General features: G+C 40.9%; 4 protein-coding genes across 5 annotated transcripts in view; 3 read left to right on the top strand and 1 right to left on the bottom strand.

Annotated features, from left to right (window-relative positions):
* Positions 1-1,075: 1,075 nt before the first annotated feature.
* On the top strand, positions 1,076-2,936 carry LOC111266572 (pre-miRNA 5'-monophosphate methyltransferase). The gene is made up of 2 exons (XM_022844160.2): positions 1,076-1,362; positions 2,037-2,936. Exons 1-2 carry the CDS (start codon positions 1,245-1,247, stop codon positions 2,741-2,743), a joined length of 825 nt encoding a protein of 274 aa, XP_022699895.1. The 5' UTR covers positions 1,076-1,244; the 3' UTR covers positions 2,744-2,936.
* A 2,190-nt stretch (positions 2,937-5,126) lies between these two features.
* LOC147752660 (uncharacterized) overlaps positions 5,127-18,705 on the bottom strand; it is a 32,827-nt gene continuing 19,248 nt past the window's right edge. The window contains exons 2-3 of one of the 2 annotated variants that reach the window (XM_086970952.1): positions 6,978-7,288; positions 5,127-6,443 (exon numbers count right to left, since the gene is read on the bottom strand). In XM_086970952.1, coding sequence (XP_086827078.1) covers positions 5,154-6,443; positions 6,978-7,232 — 1,545 coding nt within the window. In that variant the 5' untranslated portion in view covers positions 7,233-7,288 and the 3' untranslated portion in view covers positions 5,127-5,153. Of the gene's footprint in view, positions 6,444-6,977; positions 7,507-18,705 lie in introns of those variants that run through there. The other variant, XM_086970953.1, reaches the window with a different exon arrangement.
* On the top strand, positions 9,176-11,631 carry LOC111266577 (uncharacterized). The gene is made up of 3 exons (XM_022844165.2): positions 9,176-9,284; positions 9,716-10,597; positions 10,701-11,631. Exons 2-3 carry the CDS (start codon positions 9,733-9,735, stop codon positions 11,063-11,065), a joined length of 1,230 nt encoding a protein of 409 aa, XP_022699900.2. The 5' UTR covers positions 9,176-9,284; positions 9,716-9,732; the 3' UTR covers positions 11,066-11,631.
* On the top strand, positions 16,221-18,628 carry LOC147752661 (uncharacterized). The gene is made up of 3 exons (XM_086970954.1): positions 16,221-16,377; positions 16,756-17,639; positions 17,761-18,628. Exons 2-3 carry the CDS (start codon positions 16,775-16,777, stop codon positions 18,075-18,077), a joined length of 1,182 nt encoding a protein of 393 aa, XP_086827080.1. The 5' UTR covers positions 16,221-16,377; positions 16,756-16,774; the 3' UTR covers positions 18,078-18,628.

The following is an 18,705-nucleotide window of genomic DNA, read 5'->3' as shown; positions in this document are numbered from 1 at the left end:
CTTTTACAAATGTGAAATGGAGGCTCTTCAACAGTCAATATATATATGTAACCAAGTGAGCTTCATGTTCGTTTATTGCGAATTGACTGGAAAAATTCTGCTTTGGTCGAAGCGATTTTGAGCGTTGAAATGCCTTTTATGGCCAGGGATTAGATCTTTTTTAGAGTCACATATTCGAGCAGGCGACACCCCAGGAATGCCAACCGCGCCACATTCACTTTCTCTCAGCCTCATGGCCCTAAAAATGTTTTGACTCTAAAATCAGGCACTGCTTTAACCATAAGTTTGCTTACACGCAATTCCCAAGTCTTGAAGGAAGTCCTTAACTATTTTATTTTATTTTACCTATTAGGAAAACATGTGAGTATCGCACCATCACGAGGACGGCATAGAGGTCCTAGACAGCAGACAGCTATTCGCCTGCTCGCCCTATGCGGTTTCTGAGCTGATAACCATGACAATATCCATGAGACATTTAATATAAATTCATGCTTTATTATTTATTATTACGTTTGTGGCTGTTATCAATCTGCGTACGCCATTTTTTCTAATTCGTAGTTTCTAAACATGTATTTCAGTAATACTCTGGTTCTCAACATTGAACGAATGCGTCCAACCCAGCACAGTTATCAGCTAACGTGTGCAATAAACCGAAAAATGAATTTTCTCAAACATGTGACCTAAACATAAGGTTTTTTAATCAAATCAAGGTAATCTACGTTTCAATACTGTCGACAAAGATATGCATACAGACTTTATTGATTTAGAATATAAAATTTACTCGAGTATCAGTTTAGATTTAATTTATATCTAGTTATGGTTCGTTTAATTAGCATGTAAGTTGTCTACTGAAACTTTCAAAGTGTAATGCGCTAAATGCTTTAATTATTATTATAAAAATTAAAGCCTAACGCATTATGCCCTTTAGGCTCGTTTTGTATCCAAGTATTCTCATTTACTAAACTTTACACCCTGCTGGTGCCATGCGTGGAATACTAGCGTCTTAACGATCTTGTGATTTGTTGCGACGTTCACCTCATACAGGTCTACACACTTATTAGCATGAGTACCGTTCTAGCATAAGCCACCAAATCGACTGGACTGAAGTTTCCGCCAGCTGGCATAATGGTTCCAGTGTTGTTGTTCAATTCGAAATTAAAGGAATTTAGAAGAATTGACAAGAGAAAATAGAATAAAAGTCTATTTAGGCCTTTTGCTATGTGTAATTTCACTTATACTGCATTATGAGACGAAAAGCCTTTCGCAATTTTAAAAGTTCCAGTGCCATGAGGATTAGAGAAGCGTGTCACGTCGATGATATAAGTGACTCCGAAAGTATCGAACATATTTCGCATGGAGCAGGTCTGTTATGTGCATCAGCATTGAGTGTTGCACTTGCTTCGGTGCAACAGTGCACTCTGTATGATGCGCAATTTATGCTGTTTATTTTAATTACAACCAAGTTATAATAGAAAGAAAATTTACTTGAGAAATATCATGTGTCATGGCATTGTTTCAGTTTCTGATGGTACACTAAATGATTTGAATAGATATTCAATACTAACAACTAAGGTGTTATTGAAATAAAAATACAAATGAAAGAGATAAAGTAATTGGCAGAACACTATTGGCTCGACTAAGTTCCATGTTAACTACTAAATTTGATCTGGAATTCTGACTTTAAAGTATAAACTTCGTTTAACAACAACCAAATACAACGACTATCTTTAAAATGTGCATAACTGTAATAAAGATAACGTCATTTCAAATCCAACCTAGTTAATAATTTTATTCACTAAAACCTTACGCCTGAAATGTCAATGATTTTTGGTTCCCAACATCGAGTCATCCGGCTGCCAACTATATTACTGGACACCGATACTAACCTAAGTTCTTCCATATGTTTTACTTTCATTAAATATATTGCTGTAAAGACTATATGTGACATCCTTTTCATTGGGAAAACATGTACTTCTGTGAGCTGACTTCGTTCTCTTGTTTCTTCTCGTTTTCATTCGTCTTATCATAAAATTCAGGCGCTTCACGGTTTGGGAACTTTCACAACTATTACAAGTTCAATCCCCCTTCAAAACGCTTAAGTGTCCTCGGAACTGACTGGTTACTACCGTTGGCGGACCGGCGGATCGTATCAACGATCGATTTCGGCTGTAATTCCGGCGACCTTACGGTCGAACTGCATACTCAGCTACGGCGACTTAAACTTCCATTGCGAACACTCGGTATAGATATCGACCCTGTGCTTATTCAAACAGCAAAGTCACTTACAGCTCGATGCGATTATGGCGAGGTAAAGTTTGAAACGGTCGATGTAATGCGTGAAAACGAACGTAAATCTTACGTCGAATGCTTTACTTCCGATGGGCGCTTCGATCTCGGGCTTTGCTTCGCTGTCACAATGTGGATTCACCTTAACCATGGAGACGATGGACTGCGGCAATTTCTCCAATACATCTCGTCCCGGTGTGACTTTCTTCTTGTCGAGCCCCAAACGTGGAAATGCTACAGAAACGCCTCTCGACGGATGCGTCGCCTAAAAAAAGTTATGTTTCAGGATATTGGCAAACTCAGCTGGAATAACGATGTTGTTCAACGAATTGACGAATTTATACAGAATGATTGTAACATGACAATCGAACAGTACTTCGGTATCACTGAATGGGGCAGACCGTTAACACTGTACAGAAAATATAAACGTGCGGATAAAACTAACACACCTGGGTGACAACCCAAAGTGCCTAAACTGCAAATACATACGGCAAACAAAAGATTGCATCTATATATATATATATATATATATATATATATATATATATATATGCGTTGCACAAATATTTCGATAGAAAAACACGGAAATAAACATGTTTTGCTTATAATAATAATAAATAAACTTTCGAGTCTCATTCTGTCCAGGTCAAGTGAACTGTAATCATGTTTTAGGACTATCAGGTTATAGTGTACCATATTTATTCAAGTTACCTAGGCTAAGTTTTTGTTGGTATCTGTTGTGTTCGTTTTTAACACAGTTTTCAGCTCGGTCAGTCTGTATGATCGTAGAAGTTTACACGTTACTGTTGTGGGATTTCCGAAGTGATTATGAATGTGTGCATTTACGACTATCAAAGATAGTTGGAAAGTTACGCAGCTAAGTATTTTATTTCAATAGTTAACATGACCTTCTCGACCTCGAAACAGCGTTGCCGACCTCTGTAAAGCTGTTTAAATGAACTTGAAGTAAACTGCAGGAGCAAGTAGTTCGGTGCCGATGCAGAACATATTTGGCAAAACGCTAGCACACCTCATCGAAGTTGCTGTGAATGACTAGGTCGAAGTATCTTGTTCAACCAATTCTTTCTGGTCCATTCCTAAGCCACTTGATGTAGTAGATGTATGTCAGAAAAGTGCTTACTTCATGCGGCTGTTCCATGAGTTCGTCTTCCCCCGAACTCCCATGAATAGTTACACATAAATACGCATCGGACTGGATTAATAGTTCTGGCTGCAGATGCTACTAAAAATAATTGATATGGTCGCCGTAAATTGAAAATTTCTTTCATAAAAGATATTGTATCTTGAATATTATCAGCCTAGAAATATACGCCATGTACCTAGCTTCAAATAAAAGCATACTATTTCCTACTTAAGATGCAATAAGCATATAATACATGAGGAAATTCTGTAGATGATAACTCACAATTTATACTACAGCACGCCTAGATATATTCTATATTTATGATTGAAATTTGAGTATCGAAACCCTGTGCGTACATGTATACGTACTTTTATTAAGTACGTATACATGTAGGCACAGCGTTTTAGGAAACTAGTAGAGACGCATACGCCTCAGAACAAACAAATATTAGCCAGTGTACAGCTTAGAATAGAGCAGTAAAGCGCTATTCGTGTTTTTGTAATGCATCATCAACCTATCCAAATAATTATATTTGACGGTGATTGAACCCCGTGGACGTATTTGTAGAAGCATTTAAAATCACACCCACTCACAAATGCTACATCTGGAAGCTCAAAAAATTGTAGTTTTCTTTTCTAGAATGCTTTTAATTACAATACAGTCAGTATCGAGAAGAGCTACCAGCCCATGTTTGTTTCGTTGCGTTGGGGTCTGTAAGAAAGGTGATATATGTTTTTGCATTAATTCGAGTGTTTTCAAGTCTGTCGCTTTTAGCACAGCATTTTTTCTAAAGTGTAGTCTAAACAAAGAAAATGAGAAAATCGCGACTTGTCTTCAAAATTGTTTAAGCACACATACTCATTATTATTGATTTGGATTATAGAATATAAGCAGCTATTTAGTTAGCTTTGAGAAATTTTTCAGAAACCCAATGGTTTGTGTTTTTGGAATCCTCAGATACCAATTTCTGACAGCCTGCTTTCAACTCAAAATTGGTCCATATCATGCTGCGGGCATTGCAAAAATATTGCTCCAGAAAAATATCAACCCATATATATAACCAGTTGATAGGTATCCCTTTTTATCCGAGTACCACTGAGGTACCACGGAGACATTTTTTGCTGCGCATTTAATTATCTGGTTTATAGAGCATTTCCTATAAAGAAATAAACATACCAATTATAACGATCTAAAAGCATCGACGAAGTTAGTTAGGGTAGGTACAATTACAGTTTTTCTTGTCGCAAGGCTACTTCTATATACCGATGCACCCTCAAGGTAATGCTGAAATAAATTATTGACAGCGTGCGCTTTAACCACAGGAAATAACGGTAAACCTGTGATCAGTTATATCTATACACTGGTCAGGTGCATACGTATAAGGTTTTTTTAATTATAAAGTGTACTTCACTCTAATTTTTTCACCTTCTTATTCAGTCTTCACAAACTCTAGATCGTGAATTTTTGGCTGCCCACTGTAACTGAATGCTTGAATTTGTCTCTTCTACATTTGGAAAAATGTAATAAGCGATATCTGATCTTTGGATCAAGCTTTTAATTTCGGCTATCATTCATTACAGCTATGTATGCCTAAGCTATTATAACAACAGATTATCATATAAATTAATACGGCTACAGTATGTCCAAGTTGCAAAGCGGACGTCAGCCGATAACTAATAATGAACACAATACACAATTGACATCTTTTATAAGAAACCTATTTCTAGCTAGATTTATTATTCAAAAATGGCCACGGTTCCACCCAGTACAGTTTTTCTCTTGGAACTGCGATTCGATCTATTTTATCTAATGCCACTTTAAGATTATACTGGCTATCTACTAGATCCTGACTGAGGCCTTCAATGCGGCGTAAGCTCTTTTCCAGTTTGAGGAGGCACCCGTTTATCGACTCATTTTCGGATCGAAGGCTAACTTTCAACGCATTTCTATGCGCGTCTACAAGATGACAGGCCCAGTCCATTAACGCCTCGAGAACGCCACCGCCAAGTTGAACTAGCGTAACCTGCGCCATACAACTGGCCAATAAATCGATGGATCGCTGAACTTCTTCCATCGAGAGAGACTCATGCAGTACTGCCGTCAGCTTGTGGCACTCGTGCCGCGTTATGAGGAGTTTGTTAACGATAGCCTGATGGTTCGGGTCCACGTTCAAAATCCGTTTCCAGCACTTAACAATCAGCACTTCTGAGTGATCGTCAACTTGTTGGAGATACCTCTGCATGTCCGTAGGTGACCAGTTATCGACTTGGCTTACAAAACTATTACAAAGTTCTGCGCAACCCGTTGCTTTCTTCTCTGACTTTCGTTTTTTAGATCCAGTCAGCGCAGCTAAGGACCACTTTTGTATTTTCATCGGAAGAACCATCAGGGATGTGTGAACAAGTAAAGCTTTATTGCCATTGTAAAACAAACACTTGTTCACCCATGGTGAGAATGCTATTCTAATGCTGGCTTTCATCAAGCCAAACTGGATGTCCCACAGGGATACCTGAGTTTGGCTAGCCACTAAGATATCTCTATCACAGCTGATTAACGCTGTCAAATGGTCTGGTTCTTCCAGCTTGAGATCAATTTTCGACGGAATCAGCAATTCCTCATCTAGTAGCAGGACCTTTCCTTGACTATTTCCTACGAAGAGAGTGTTGTTGTGGGTACAACAAGCTGTAATGGTAAACTTTGCCGGAAGTTTAATTGTAGCTTTCGAGTTGGGATCGCCTAAAGGAAAACGAGCCACACTCTTCCCATCCTCCGCTACGAGAAGTACGACTGTTTTTCCGTTAAGCTCGAGTATGGCAGCCCAAGAAAATGTTCCCCTGACAGCGGGAGACATCTGGACCTCCCAGTTTGGTCGCTCATATTGTAACTGAAATGTCAGACCGTTCTTGCATATGACTGCTACACCAGCGCTATATGGCACGAAGCACAGAACGTCGCTTTGGCAGTCAGCAACTACCGTTGGAACTGCTTTCTCCGAATTTGTCCAGGCGAGAACCTGTGAATTTCATTAAAAATTAGATAAGCAGACACATAATTGTTTTATCAGTATAACTTTTTGCATCAGCAGGAACTCAAAGTTTTAAGACTTTATATTAAAAAATATTATTGACAGTAACATAACGAAAGCAATTTTTCCGTGATCGTTTAGACGTTTGCGATGGCCATTAACAGTATTTAATGATGTTGATGAATTGGTGAGGACATAAAAATGAGCTGCAGGAGATTTAAGAATTAAAACTCTACTGCTTTTCAGAAGAGAAAAGTGCTTCAAATGTAGTGATCAGTAAAAAAAGAAATGTCGTTCCCAAACATGTTTAAATAATTTCAAGAATATCTATTTGATTCTATAATGAAATAGATAATGGTACAAAGACCTTTGCCAAAAGTAATACTTGGCGCCAACCAGCTCGTTGCGTCAAAATTGCGCCACAAAGAGTGTCCTGATGACATCGACTGGGTACCATACTGCACTCAAAGTTTTGCCATATCCTTCTATTCTATTCAGAGTATTATCACAGTGATTTCTCACCTTGGTTTGTGAAGCAGAAACCAGCTTGTTATTGACAGAGTCCCATACAGCTGTTGTGGTAAATGGAGTTGAAGGTTTGCTAAACCACGAGCGTATTGGTTGTGAATAGTCGGGTCGTAGTAAAGCCACACATGAAGGCGACACACTAGCGATAACTGTGTCCCCAGAGGGGCCCGCGGCTAATAATGAACCTCCGGCTCCACGCATGTCCCCCGCTATTGCAAGAGTACCGAAGGGCTCTTGCAAAGAACACATTGCTGGTAGAGTGCCCGGCGTTTTAGTGGTTCGACAACGCGCGTTACAGCCACCAACTAACGTCCATAACACATGCAGTTACAGCAACCATAGGAGACAAAAGAAAAGATTACTGAGACAACAAGCACGTAAAAACATTGCTTTAATCAAATTCAGTTAGTCAGTTGCACCTATAAACAGTATCTAAAATGTTAAGCAATGCACGTGCTACAACACTACGAAAAACTCAAAACAAATAGAGTCATGATGGACACCCCTCATGACTAGGCAGTGTCTGGGATAGGGATGGAGCAAAGCGCAGCCAATTGCTGGAATGTGCCACAATATACTTCATCGAGGCCCTGGAATATCGATACATTGAGAGCTTATAGGCCTTGTCTGAAAGACGCCCTGCAATTAGAAAGCTTGGTCGCCGATTACCACAGCACTATATATATGTATTTTTATATAGATAGCTTATATGTTTTGGACGGGTGTAGACGTAGTTTCCATACGGTCATGGACACTATGCGAAAGCTTGTTTGGAAATAAATGATTCGCGTCCAAAATCCATAGATCTAATAAAGAAAGATTTCATGGACAACCTTAGCTTATATATTCGCAACTATTTAGGGTTCAGTCGTCGCCTTCGTTATGCCAAGTATTTATTATAGAGCAGACACGGCCAGAAGTACAGTGGAAGCCTCGTCAAATCGCTAGGTTGACGCACAATTCACTACGCTTTAGAAAATAGCAATGTTTTTGGGAACGCAATTGTTTCTACTGGGATGTGAGTACCGCAGGTCTTTATTTACCGAGCCTCCTGTACACTGTTCAGTAAATCGTTAATCTTCTATGAAAATTTGTCAGATTCAGGCATATTGTAGAGCACTATACATCTATGCATACAGATTTAGCCTCTTTGACTTATGAATATCCTTTTTATGCGCTATATAACTCCTAATTGGTAGCTTGGGGTTACATCCAAAAATGGTTCGGTTACCACAGTTTTTGTTCGGTTCGAGCAGGTCTGCCCCAAGATATAGACGTCACTAAGGCGGGTTATCATTTTTGAGGCGAGATAATTCCCCCGCTATTTTAGCGGTAAAACCCGAGCGCGTGGCGGGTTTAGCAAAATCGGATCAGACGTCAAGACATAGCGGAAAGAAGCTCCCTGCGAACGCTGCTTCATAGAGAGGACGGTTGTTGAATTCGCTTGGCTGCTTCTAATGACCAGAAAGTTTCGAACAATACTTACCGATGTGATGGTTGATTAGCTTTTTAATACTTGTACCGACGTTCAAGTAAAAACACTTTATCGAAATAAAATTACACTAAAATTGATGAGAACAGTTATATGCCTACCTAATACAAAAACTAAATGTAAAATGTACTATCGCGTCATCGTACGTCGGGATTGTTATACCTGTACTATTTTGTATTAGCTTAGTGGGAATATTTCATAAAATAGTATGCTAATCTATTCCTGCTTTATATATTCTATTACATGGACAAACGTTTATTGATTCCACCTAATAAAATAATATAGCACTGACTAGATACAGGCAGGAATCTGGCAAGTTCTTATCGCAAATAAAACACATTGATCTCTTTAAAAATAGAAATATTTGGGTCTTTCTCGATTCGTACGCGTCTTCCACGCGTGCATAAATCTGTGCGACAAAACTTGTTTGTGGTGCTCTGGCACTCTTGTGGTGCTGTGGCACTCTAAGAACCTTTGGCGATACCACTTTAAGAACGTCCCTGCGCTTACGAACTGGCTTGTGGCTATCGATAGAATTGCATTAAGCGGCTCTCAACCCCGGTTCGCCGTTGCTTCTTCGTTGAAACGGTTCCAGCCTGCACCGAGACACAGCTGGCAGGCGCTCGTTGTCGATGAGATCCGCTAGATGGCTCTGCTGGTCTCCCGCTGCAAGTACTAGCCGCTAACCAGCCATCGCTTTATACAAAAGCTCGTATTAATGGAATGGCATCACACTCTACATTAATCGTTGGTCCAGTCAAGAACTCTCAGGCCAGCGAAGTTTATGAAATGTTGCGGTAGCTGAGCCGGTAAGTAGGCTTACCTATTTTATTTTGTGGTTGTTTGCGCGATCATTCGTTAGCGACGATGTGTTGTATGGTCCGGTATGGTTGTGCTCTGATGCTGGCGAGCTAGTGTTACGACGGTGTTATTATAGGCTTAAAACAAATAGAGTAATTCATTGGCAACACTCATGAAATTATGTCGATGTATCTACAATTTTAGGTATATTTCAGTATTCGTGGCGAATCCTGCATACTTGTGTTGCATCCTTTTAAGTATTTGATCTAAAAATATATGTGAAATGTTTGCGATTTGCAACGTGAAGTAGGGTTTAGTTCAGATGGTTCAGTTGGGTAGTGAAGTTGTTGAGTCATCGTTCAATTTTGAGCTTACGTTGCTTTTGGTAGTGCTGTGCAAGTAAAACTGAGTTTCGTATCGTTTGTCTCATGAATTGCAGACCACAAATCCGTCGAGATGGGTTCAAACGCCCAACAATTTTGCCTGAAATGGAACAACCACCAGGCCAACATGCTGTCGGTGTTTGACCGACTGCTGTCCAACAAGAGCCTGGTGGACGTAACGATAGGCTGCGAAGGACGGCAGGTGAAAGCACACAAGGTAGTGCTATCAGCCTGTAGTCCGTTTTTCGAGAATTTGTTCACCGAAAACCCTTGTAAACACCCAATTGTGATATTGAAAGATATTCGATATGCCGATCTCAAAGCTTTAGTCGAATTCATGTATAAGGGTGAGGTAAATGTTGTGCAGGAGCAGCTACCAACGCTGCTGAAGACAGCCGAGGCATTAAAGATCAAGGGCCTCGCTGAAGTGACGGGCGAAGGAAAGTCCGATGACAAACCACATGCATCCGTGACCCCACGACCGGAATCGCCGGGTTCGCGGCGTAAACGGCAACGCGTACGGCGTAAAAGCACAGATTCGGCAGCTGGCGTAAGCGAGTCTGAAGAGTCTGTTCCGAAAGCCGGTCGTACGGAGCATGATGACTCGTCGATGGACGGGGCCACCTCCCTCGACGACGGATCTCAGGCGTCCCTGCAACACCCGCAGACGCCGTCACAGGCCTCTGGCCAAGCGAGAGGAGAGAAGGAAACTTCCAATGTACAAAGCAACGCCGTCACTGTAAATAACTCATCTTCATCCGCCCAGGCAAACAGTGGAAACTCGACCACAAATGGACCTAATTCTTCTTCGAAGGATGCTGATTTTGAACCCACCCGCTTATTGGAGGCTTCCATGACCACCGACCATGGGGCTGACAACTCGACGGACCTTAATAATTCGACTGGACCGGAAAACCCTTTATTGCCTGACGGACTGGGTAAGCAAATTGCCTATGTTAACACTCTTAACTGAGACCCTTAGTGATTCTCATGTGCATCACATGTTTCAATCATATAACCGCTCCCTTACGGTTCTGACAGATATCAAGCCGATTATTACCCTGGAAGAAGGCGCGACACCGACAGGCGGGATTGTACCCGCCTCTGGCGCTACGTCGTTGGCAACAGGAACGGACGCCATCTCTTCGCTCTTTCCTTACCCCCAGGGTACAGGTGCTGCGGCCTTGCCTGGCACCTCACATCAAGCCAGTCCCCAAAGTCATGGTACGTATCGCGCCGCGTCGCCTCGCGAAAAACTCGTGAGCAGCTGTTGTTGCTACTGTATATCCAGAAATTTTTCTAGTCGATTCGGTGATTGGGATTCTTTTGCTATAGGCTCAGCATCGGCTGACGCATCTCTTCTGTATTTTAGCTGGCAAATGCGTTTGGGTAGAGAAAATTTGTAAACGTAGCTACTTCTGCTCACGAGTCACTCAGTAGCATCGCTATCGTCCTTCTGTTGTATTCTATTGGTGTGTAAAGCTCTCTAACCTCCCCTTCTGTCCTATTCCTATCCGTGTATAAAAACTCCTGTCCTATTCCTATCCGTGTACAAAAACTCTTTTACCCTAATCCTGACTAAGAATCAAAACGAATTAGGTAATTTATTTTGGGCCTGGGTGCCTATTTGCTTGATCTGGATGAAGAACACGAAGATTGTTTCGAAGAGGAGGTCGAGTGTTAAATCGGTAACAGACTATCCACATTTTACAGCGACATAAAGAAGAACACAATTTACGCCACGCTTAAAACACAGAGGTAACAGACAAAACAGTAGGGAGTTTTGGTCCGGGCCAAGGACCGTAAATGGGCCGTTCAACATGGTAAGAAGGTTCGGGGCGTTTCTCTATATATATATATATATATATATATATACACATGTCTATATTGGGCAGGGGTAAGCGGCGAGAGCTGCGTTTGTCGAGAATGTTTTAAAATAAATGGTGGAAGACCAAGAAAACGATGTTTTTAATTTGGTATTTTTCATTGTCTGTCTATTGTATGTACTGCATATTTAGGTAATGTTTTGTATGTTAAGCAAAATACGCCTATTGTCTATATTGCATCTTTATTGTATGTGTATCTATGACGGGGTAAAGTAAGGTTGATCTATGAGGGGGGTAAAGTAGTTTTCTTCAAATACGAGTGAGGGGGATAGTAGTTTTCCGGGAAAAAGTGAAATCTCAACAGCGTTAAGCCACCTGCACTGCTTTTAAGCTGTTTCAAATAGAGCATTAGATAGGCTGCTTCAGGTAGAGCATTTGAGGGTGCTAATGTGCTAAACATTGCGTTAAATTCAAAGTACTACAAACTCGATGTTAATCTGATTCTACTGTGATGGGATTATCGCAAAAAACTGGTGCATCGGAAACCTGTGTTAGGCTAGAAGTGGTCACTGGTAAAGTAGTGGCCACTCGTAACCGCTTAATACTCAACAATCATTTCGTTTCTATCGTACTTAAACTGCAGGAATCCATAGATGCACATACAGAAAATATGTGGGCCGTTGACCACCTTGCAAACCTTGTTACTGTCAGGTTGCTAGTTTCCCACATCTTGTATAGGTACGTGTATCTATCGCGTCCGAGAAATGAAAATTCGCTGTATGCTATGCTATATATATCTATCTATATATATATAGCATAGATGCTACATTCAGCGTACAGCGAATTTTCAATTTTATAGGCCAGAAAAATCTTCGCTTTAGGTGCTCTAAATTAAACATCTTAGTGCGTATTAGGACCACAAGTTTAAATTGGTCGAATTTTTTCAATTGCGCCGGAAAGATGCTTCCTTACAATCTGAATCTCGTGAAAAGCTATGACCGCCATCCTAGTTTCCAATCAGTGTCAGCGGCGTTCGTAAAGAAAATATTGAGGAAGTTCGTTCTTACATACACGCCACCGTCACTTTGTTCCGTGATTTACTCTGCAAATGCTTAGCCATTCGTAGGCAAAATCGCATCCAAGTGCCAAAGCTGATCATGAATTGCAAGGCCGCTTTGTCTATATGGAGCTTGTTGGTAGCAGGAAAAGGGCCTGACGAAACTCTATGGTCTCCGTTTTGTTCATGTTGATCACCAGTGCCGCGTCACCAATGTATAACGAAGGTCTTGCAAAAACTTAATGCACATAAAACCTACTCCTTCCAAAGATGAGTATATTGTCGCCATAAAGCAGCGTGTCCCGCTGAATCTGGAAGTCGGAGGTACAGAGAATTTAGCAGCAAAGAGAAAAGCAGTAGCCTCAGTCTAGCCTGTGCTATACCGATTGGACGAACCGGTTGAGATCGATTACTTTATCTTTTATGCTAACAGAGTTCCTTGTAGAAACGCACTGATCAGATGCTACATGTTTTGAGGGACTCCACATTGTGTAAGCCTTACTAATATACTATCCCAGCACGAAGCTTGAAGTTGCTATTTAAATTCAACGAATACATCATATAGCGCCTGTTTTGGTGCACAAGTACGCTGCAGCTCGGTAAGTACAGACACAACTAATCACAACCCATTTATAACTGCGCTTCGCTTTTTAAACATTGATTACATCGCGTTACGCTGTAGCATTTGTGATTTGTAACACAGGTAGTTTCTTAGCAGTATTGGACTTACAAAGACTAGCTAATTTTAAAATGTACAAGCGATTAAATAGACTATAGATAAACTGATAAACTATTTGGTGTAAAGACATATAATTTGAAAACTAGGTGCACAGTCAGATCAATCATGACCGCGAGAAGTAATCGAATCAACAATATTTTCATATGGCTAACACCTAGGCAGCTCAAAAAACAATGCATTTGCTCTTTATATGTTTTCATACTATTAATACAATTACGTTTTTTCGCTGTTTTCTATATTTTAGACAAAACTTTAATTTCTTGCTCTGTTTTAGTCTCATTCACAAGCGCATTTATTTATGTACCAAGTAAAATAGATCAACCTAGTATAATTACTAGATGTAATCACATGATTACTGTTAGTAGATCACACAATTATGGTGTGAATATTGTTATGAGAATCAAAAACGGATAATCATATACGCTAGCGTTTGGGCATCTCTTCAGTAAGATAAAAGGCTGTATTTAACTTCACAACTTGATATGAAGTGCTTACAATAGAAAATCAATATTACGTTATTCTTTGTAGCAACTGGAGTAGATATGAAAAAATTATATTAAATATTTTTTCACTTATACATACATAAAATGTCTACAGAACTTTCCTGTTAAAGACAATAACCAGTCATACTTTCATACCAAATTTCTGCCGAATCTCTTTGACCTAAATCACTGTAGCACAGACTATTTGTATTATTGGCATGAATCGTCAATACCTTTAGAAAGTGCAAACGCAATAGACGGTTATTATCTATCTAGGGCCCCTTAATGGCAGAAGCCTGGAATTTTTATAAGGCGATGAAAGTTACTAACTCATAGCATCTCCCTCGAAATTATTCATTCTTGAGGAACCGTACCTAACATTACTCGTTTGATGCTATCTACAGTAGTACTGCATTATATCGAACTATATGAGATGACTACAGAGAAAGCATCCATGGAGATCCTATCGTTGTTTGAAATAATCGTTTAGCCGCTTGTATTACGCTTCAGTCAGTAGACACAAGGAGTTCACATAATCATTTCAAATCGCTCTAGTGATTTTGACATAACGTATTCAGGGCGCCGTGTTACCGATTTCGATCCATTATCACAAAGCCATCACGGGCATCTATTAAATTCAGATAAGATCTGCAATATAGAATTTACTTTAAAAGATCAAATTAGCGAAGGTAACGAAAATAATAAGCCGCCTCGTAACAAGAGCATTGTTCATATGTATGGGGCGAACGCCATAGCTTCACATTCGATAATAAATTAATTTATTTCCTACTTATGGGGGGAAATGGAGACGTTGATTTGTATGATTAACGCGGAAATATTACTATATACTACGCAATTAAATTTGATAAGCTTCTATAAATTAATATTGACAATGTCGAACTCTTGAAATGTCCCAGCGATTTAGGCGACTTTCAAAACTGATAACAGCTCTTATTTGCAGTCATTTTTTTGCCTAAAATTTACGACCTAAAAGGAATCATAAATGAATAATAGGTAGTTGTTCAAATTTTACATATCCGAGGCTGATTTCTGATCTTTTGAGCTCAGTACAAGTTCGATCCAATACGTAGTAGACACCTTTTTATGATTTGAATTAATTGGATGGTGAATATATAAAAGAAAGAATATCTCACGGTTTAAATTCTACAACCATACATTCCTGAAATCACGGTTAGAACAATTAGCTCAAATTGCGCAGTATATAAACATTTATTTTTAAAGCTGTTCATTGCTAAGAGGCAATATAACTACAGATCTTTCGCTAATTAGCAACCGATGGAAGGAGACGGATTAATTATTTTTCCAAGGTATACGCATTTCATTGGGAATCGGAAAGGGTAGATCAGATTCGTGGATTATAATGTGTTCGGAGTCATTATACTTATTTTTTGTACGAAACATGTAAATATAAGATTTCAGTTGCTTCTTCGCATCAGATAGCCATGCAAATAGCTATCTTAGAAAAACGTATGCAAGATCGATATATCTTTTTTAATATTTTTAAGGCCCTGATAAAAAATTGGAAACAAACTGGAAATATTTCTTTAATCCGTTTTACAGATTTGTCTATGCTTGTATTTTTGTGAACAATAATAGTTGCTAACGTGCTGTAACTTACCACATATTTGTGACGTCTTCAAGTTGTGATAAGTACCCTGTCGCTTTCGAGCTGTAGAGCGATTTCAGGGCGTTACCAAGCGACTTGGCTTAACTGTGTGTTATAAAACGTCATAATAATGATAGTTTTAGCATCTATTGTTGTTTTACGAATTCTACATGGAATTTTGTTTATTTTAGAAAAAAAAACTTTTATTCTATTAACTGTGAAAAAACTTTGCTTTCAAATTTGAGTAAAGAACATGGCTTTGGTTCCCTTCGGATGCAATAAATCTCGTTTATTCATATTACTACTTCTATCTAGTAATCGAGCAATGTGCTTAACCCACTATTTAAATGATGTATATCTTTGTAAGTCAATACTCGTTTATACTTTTAACATGTGTACCATCAATATCACGATAAAGTTACCATGCGAATCCCTACAACATATTACTTGCTTGCATCAAGTGGTATCACCCGCCATCGACTTGATAGTATACCAAAGAGAACCGGACCGGGGTTGATTCAAGAACCCGCAGTAAGAACATTACCCACAAGTACCACATAGAGCAGGCTTTCGTGACGAGCAATTTCTCCGCATCCCGCTGCTGGACTCAATTGGGCACTGCAGTGCAATAGAACAGGGTTGGCTTGGACTGCCGGCTTAGCAGAGTGTTAGTAAGAAAACCTTTTTCTCGTCTGTTGGGCCTCTTCGTTGGAACCATCCTATGCGGGTTGTTGCCTGGCTTGTAGTCGGCTCGATCCAACAGCCAGCAGCCCACCGACTCGATCAGGGTTAATCTGTCGGAGCAGCCGCCAGAGGTCGCTGCAGAATTCTCGTTCCGCTCAGCGACTCAACCCGCCACCGCTAAGTCGCCAACGGGCTCACAAAATCCAACGAACGACCCAGCCTCTCCACACTTTACTTCGAGCGTTGGTTTAGTCGAGAGCTCTTAGGCCAGCAGAGTTGTGAAATGTTGCGGTAGCTGAGCCGGTAAGTAGCTGTGGTTTAATGCCTGTCGCGATGACGAAGTCATCCAGTAAATTGTGGTTGTTGAGATTTGTATCTGAGGTTTCAACTTGTGGCCCTTTGCCGATAAGTAAATAGATGAAAGATCAATGTGATCTTGATGCTTGTCGGCGTAGCTCGGAGTAAGTTTAAGATCGACTGGGTTTTGTGTGCAGTTAAGCCTAATTTACAGGGCATCGGTGTTCGCTCATAGTGGCTACGTATGGTCTTAGTGACATTGCAAACGTAGAAGTAATTGCCACCTACGGTCTTAGTAAAACCGATAACATGTCGATGGATTTGTAGTGATTAATTGTAAATGTGTATTCTGAGAATTAATAATTTTCTGTTTTGTTGTTGCAGAGCCCACAAATCCGTCGAGATGGGTTCAAACGCCCAACAATTTTGCCTGAAATGGAACAACCACCAGGCCAACATGCTGTCGGTCTTCGACCGACTGCTGTCCAACAAGAGCCTGGTGGACGTAACGATAGGCTGCGAAGGGCGGCAGGTGAAAGCACACAAAGTAGTGCTATCAGCCTGTAGTCCGTTCTTCGAGAATTTGTTCACCGAAAACCCTTGCAAACACCCAATTGTGATATTGAAAGATATTCGATACGCCGATCTCAAAGCTTTAGTCGAATTCATGTATAAGGGTGAGGTGAACGTGGTACAGGAGCAGCTTCCGACGCTGCTCAAGACGGCCGAGGCGTTGAAGATCAAGGGCCTCGCAGAAGTCACCGGCGAGGGCAAGTCCGAGGACAAACCGCACGCGTCGGTGACGCCACGCCCCGAATCGCCGGGATCGCGGCGTAAACGGCAGCGGGTACGACGCAAGAGTACAGATTCGGCCGGAGGCCATAGCGACTCCGAAGAGTCTGTTCCGAAGGCCAGCCGTACGGAGCACGACGACTCGTCGATGGACGGAGCCACCTCCCTCGACGACGGATCTCAGGCGTCCCTGCAACACTCGCAGACGCCGTCACAGGCTTCTGGCCAAGCGAGAGGAGAGAAGGAAACTTCCAATGTACAAAGCAATGCCGCAACTGTAAATAATTCATCTTCATCCGCCCCGGCTAACAATGGAAACTCGACCACAAACGGACCTAATTCTTCTTCGAAGGACGCTGACTTTGAACCCACCCGCCTATTAGAGGCTTCCATGACGACCGATCATGGGACCGACAACTCGACGGACATGAACAATTCGACTGGACCGGACAACCCCCTCATACCTGACGGACTGGGTAAGCCCTTGATTTCGTTATAGTTTTTCAAGAAATATAGGAAAGTTTTATTTAAAATTGTTTTTTAATGCCCACCTCAGTTTTGATTCCTAATGGCTATTGCCTTCTTTGGCTTTAACAGACATCAAACCGATCATCACCCTGGAAGAAGGCGCGACACCAACGGGTGCAATAGTACCCGCTTCTGCCGCTACCTCGCTGCCAACCGGAACGGACGCTATCTCTTCACTCTTCCCCCAGGGCACGGGTGCCACAGCCTTGCCTGGTACCTCGTATCAGGCCAGTCCCCAAAGTCATGGTACGTATCGCGCCGCGAAGCCCGCGCGACCGGTGAGCAGCAATTGTCAGTATAACAATCAACTTACGAGTCCGAACGTTGACCTTCTTCACGTAGAATTGTTCGGTCTTGCCTTGCCTCAAGCGGGCAAAGGCTCTTGACCGATGTTTTGACAATAGTTCTGCTCACTTGTCCGTTCAAAAAACTTGCTATCGTTCCCTCTTATCTATCCTGTCGGTGTTGAACTCTCACTAACCCTCTGTCCTTGCCCCTTGATTCCCTATTCGTGTACAAAAAATACCTTTACCCTAATCCTAACTACTCACAATCAACTAGGTAATCTGTTTTTGGGCCAAGGTGCCTATTTGCCTGGAGGATCCTGAAAGAAGAACACGAAGATCGTTTCGAAGAGGAAGTCAGTGTTAGATCGGTAGCAGACTATTCACATTTGACAGCAACATAAAGAAGAACACACAATTTACAGCACGCTTAAAACACAGAGGTAACAGACAAACATTAGGGCTTTTTGGTCTGGGCCAAAGACCGTAAAAAGGCCATTCAACATAAGCTGTGGTAAGACTTCAGGTTGGGGTTATTGAATATATCATATATATATATTGGGAAAGGGATCTACGCGGCGGAAGCCGTACTCATCGAAATCAACGTCATCGGAGGACTGCAAATAAATGGTCAAGGACCAAAAAACGAGAAAGGCTTGTTTTCCATTTCGTAGAATTAGGTATATTAATATTGCGTAATTTGTTTGTGATGAGTTTGCACTCTAGAATT

Source organism: Varroa jacobsoni, unplaced genomic scaffold (genome assembly GCF_002532875.2).
Source record: "Varroa jacobsoni isolate VJ856 unplaced genomic scaffold, vjacob_1.0 scaffold_1097, whole genome shotgun sequence".
Taxonomy (NCBI): Eukaryota; Metazoa; Arthropoda; class Arachnida; order Mesostigmata; family Varroidae; genus Varroa; species Varroa jacobsoni.
This window is presented reverse-complemented; position numbering and strand designations above follow the sequence as displayed.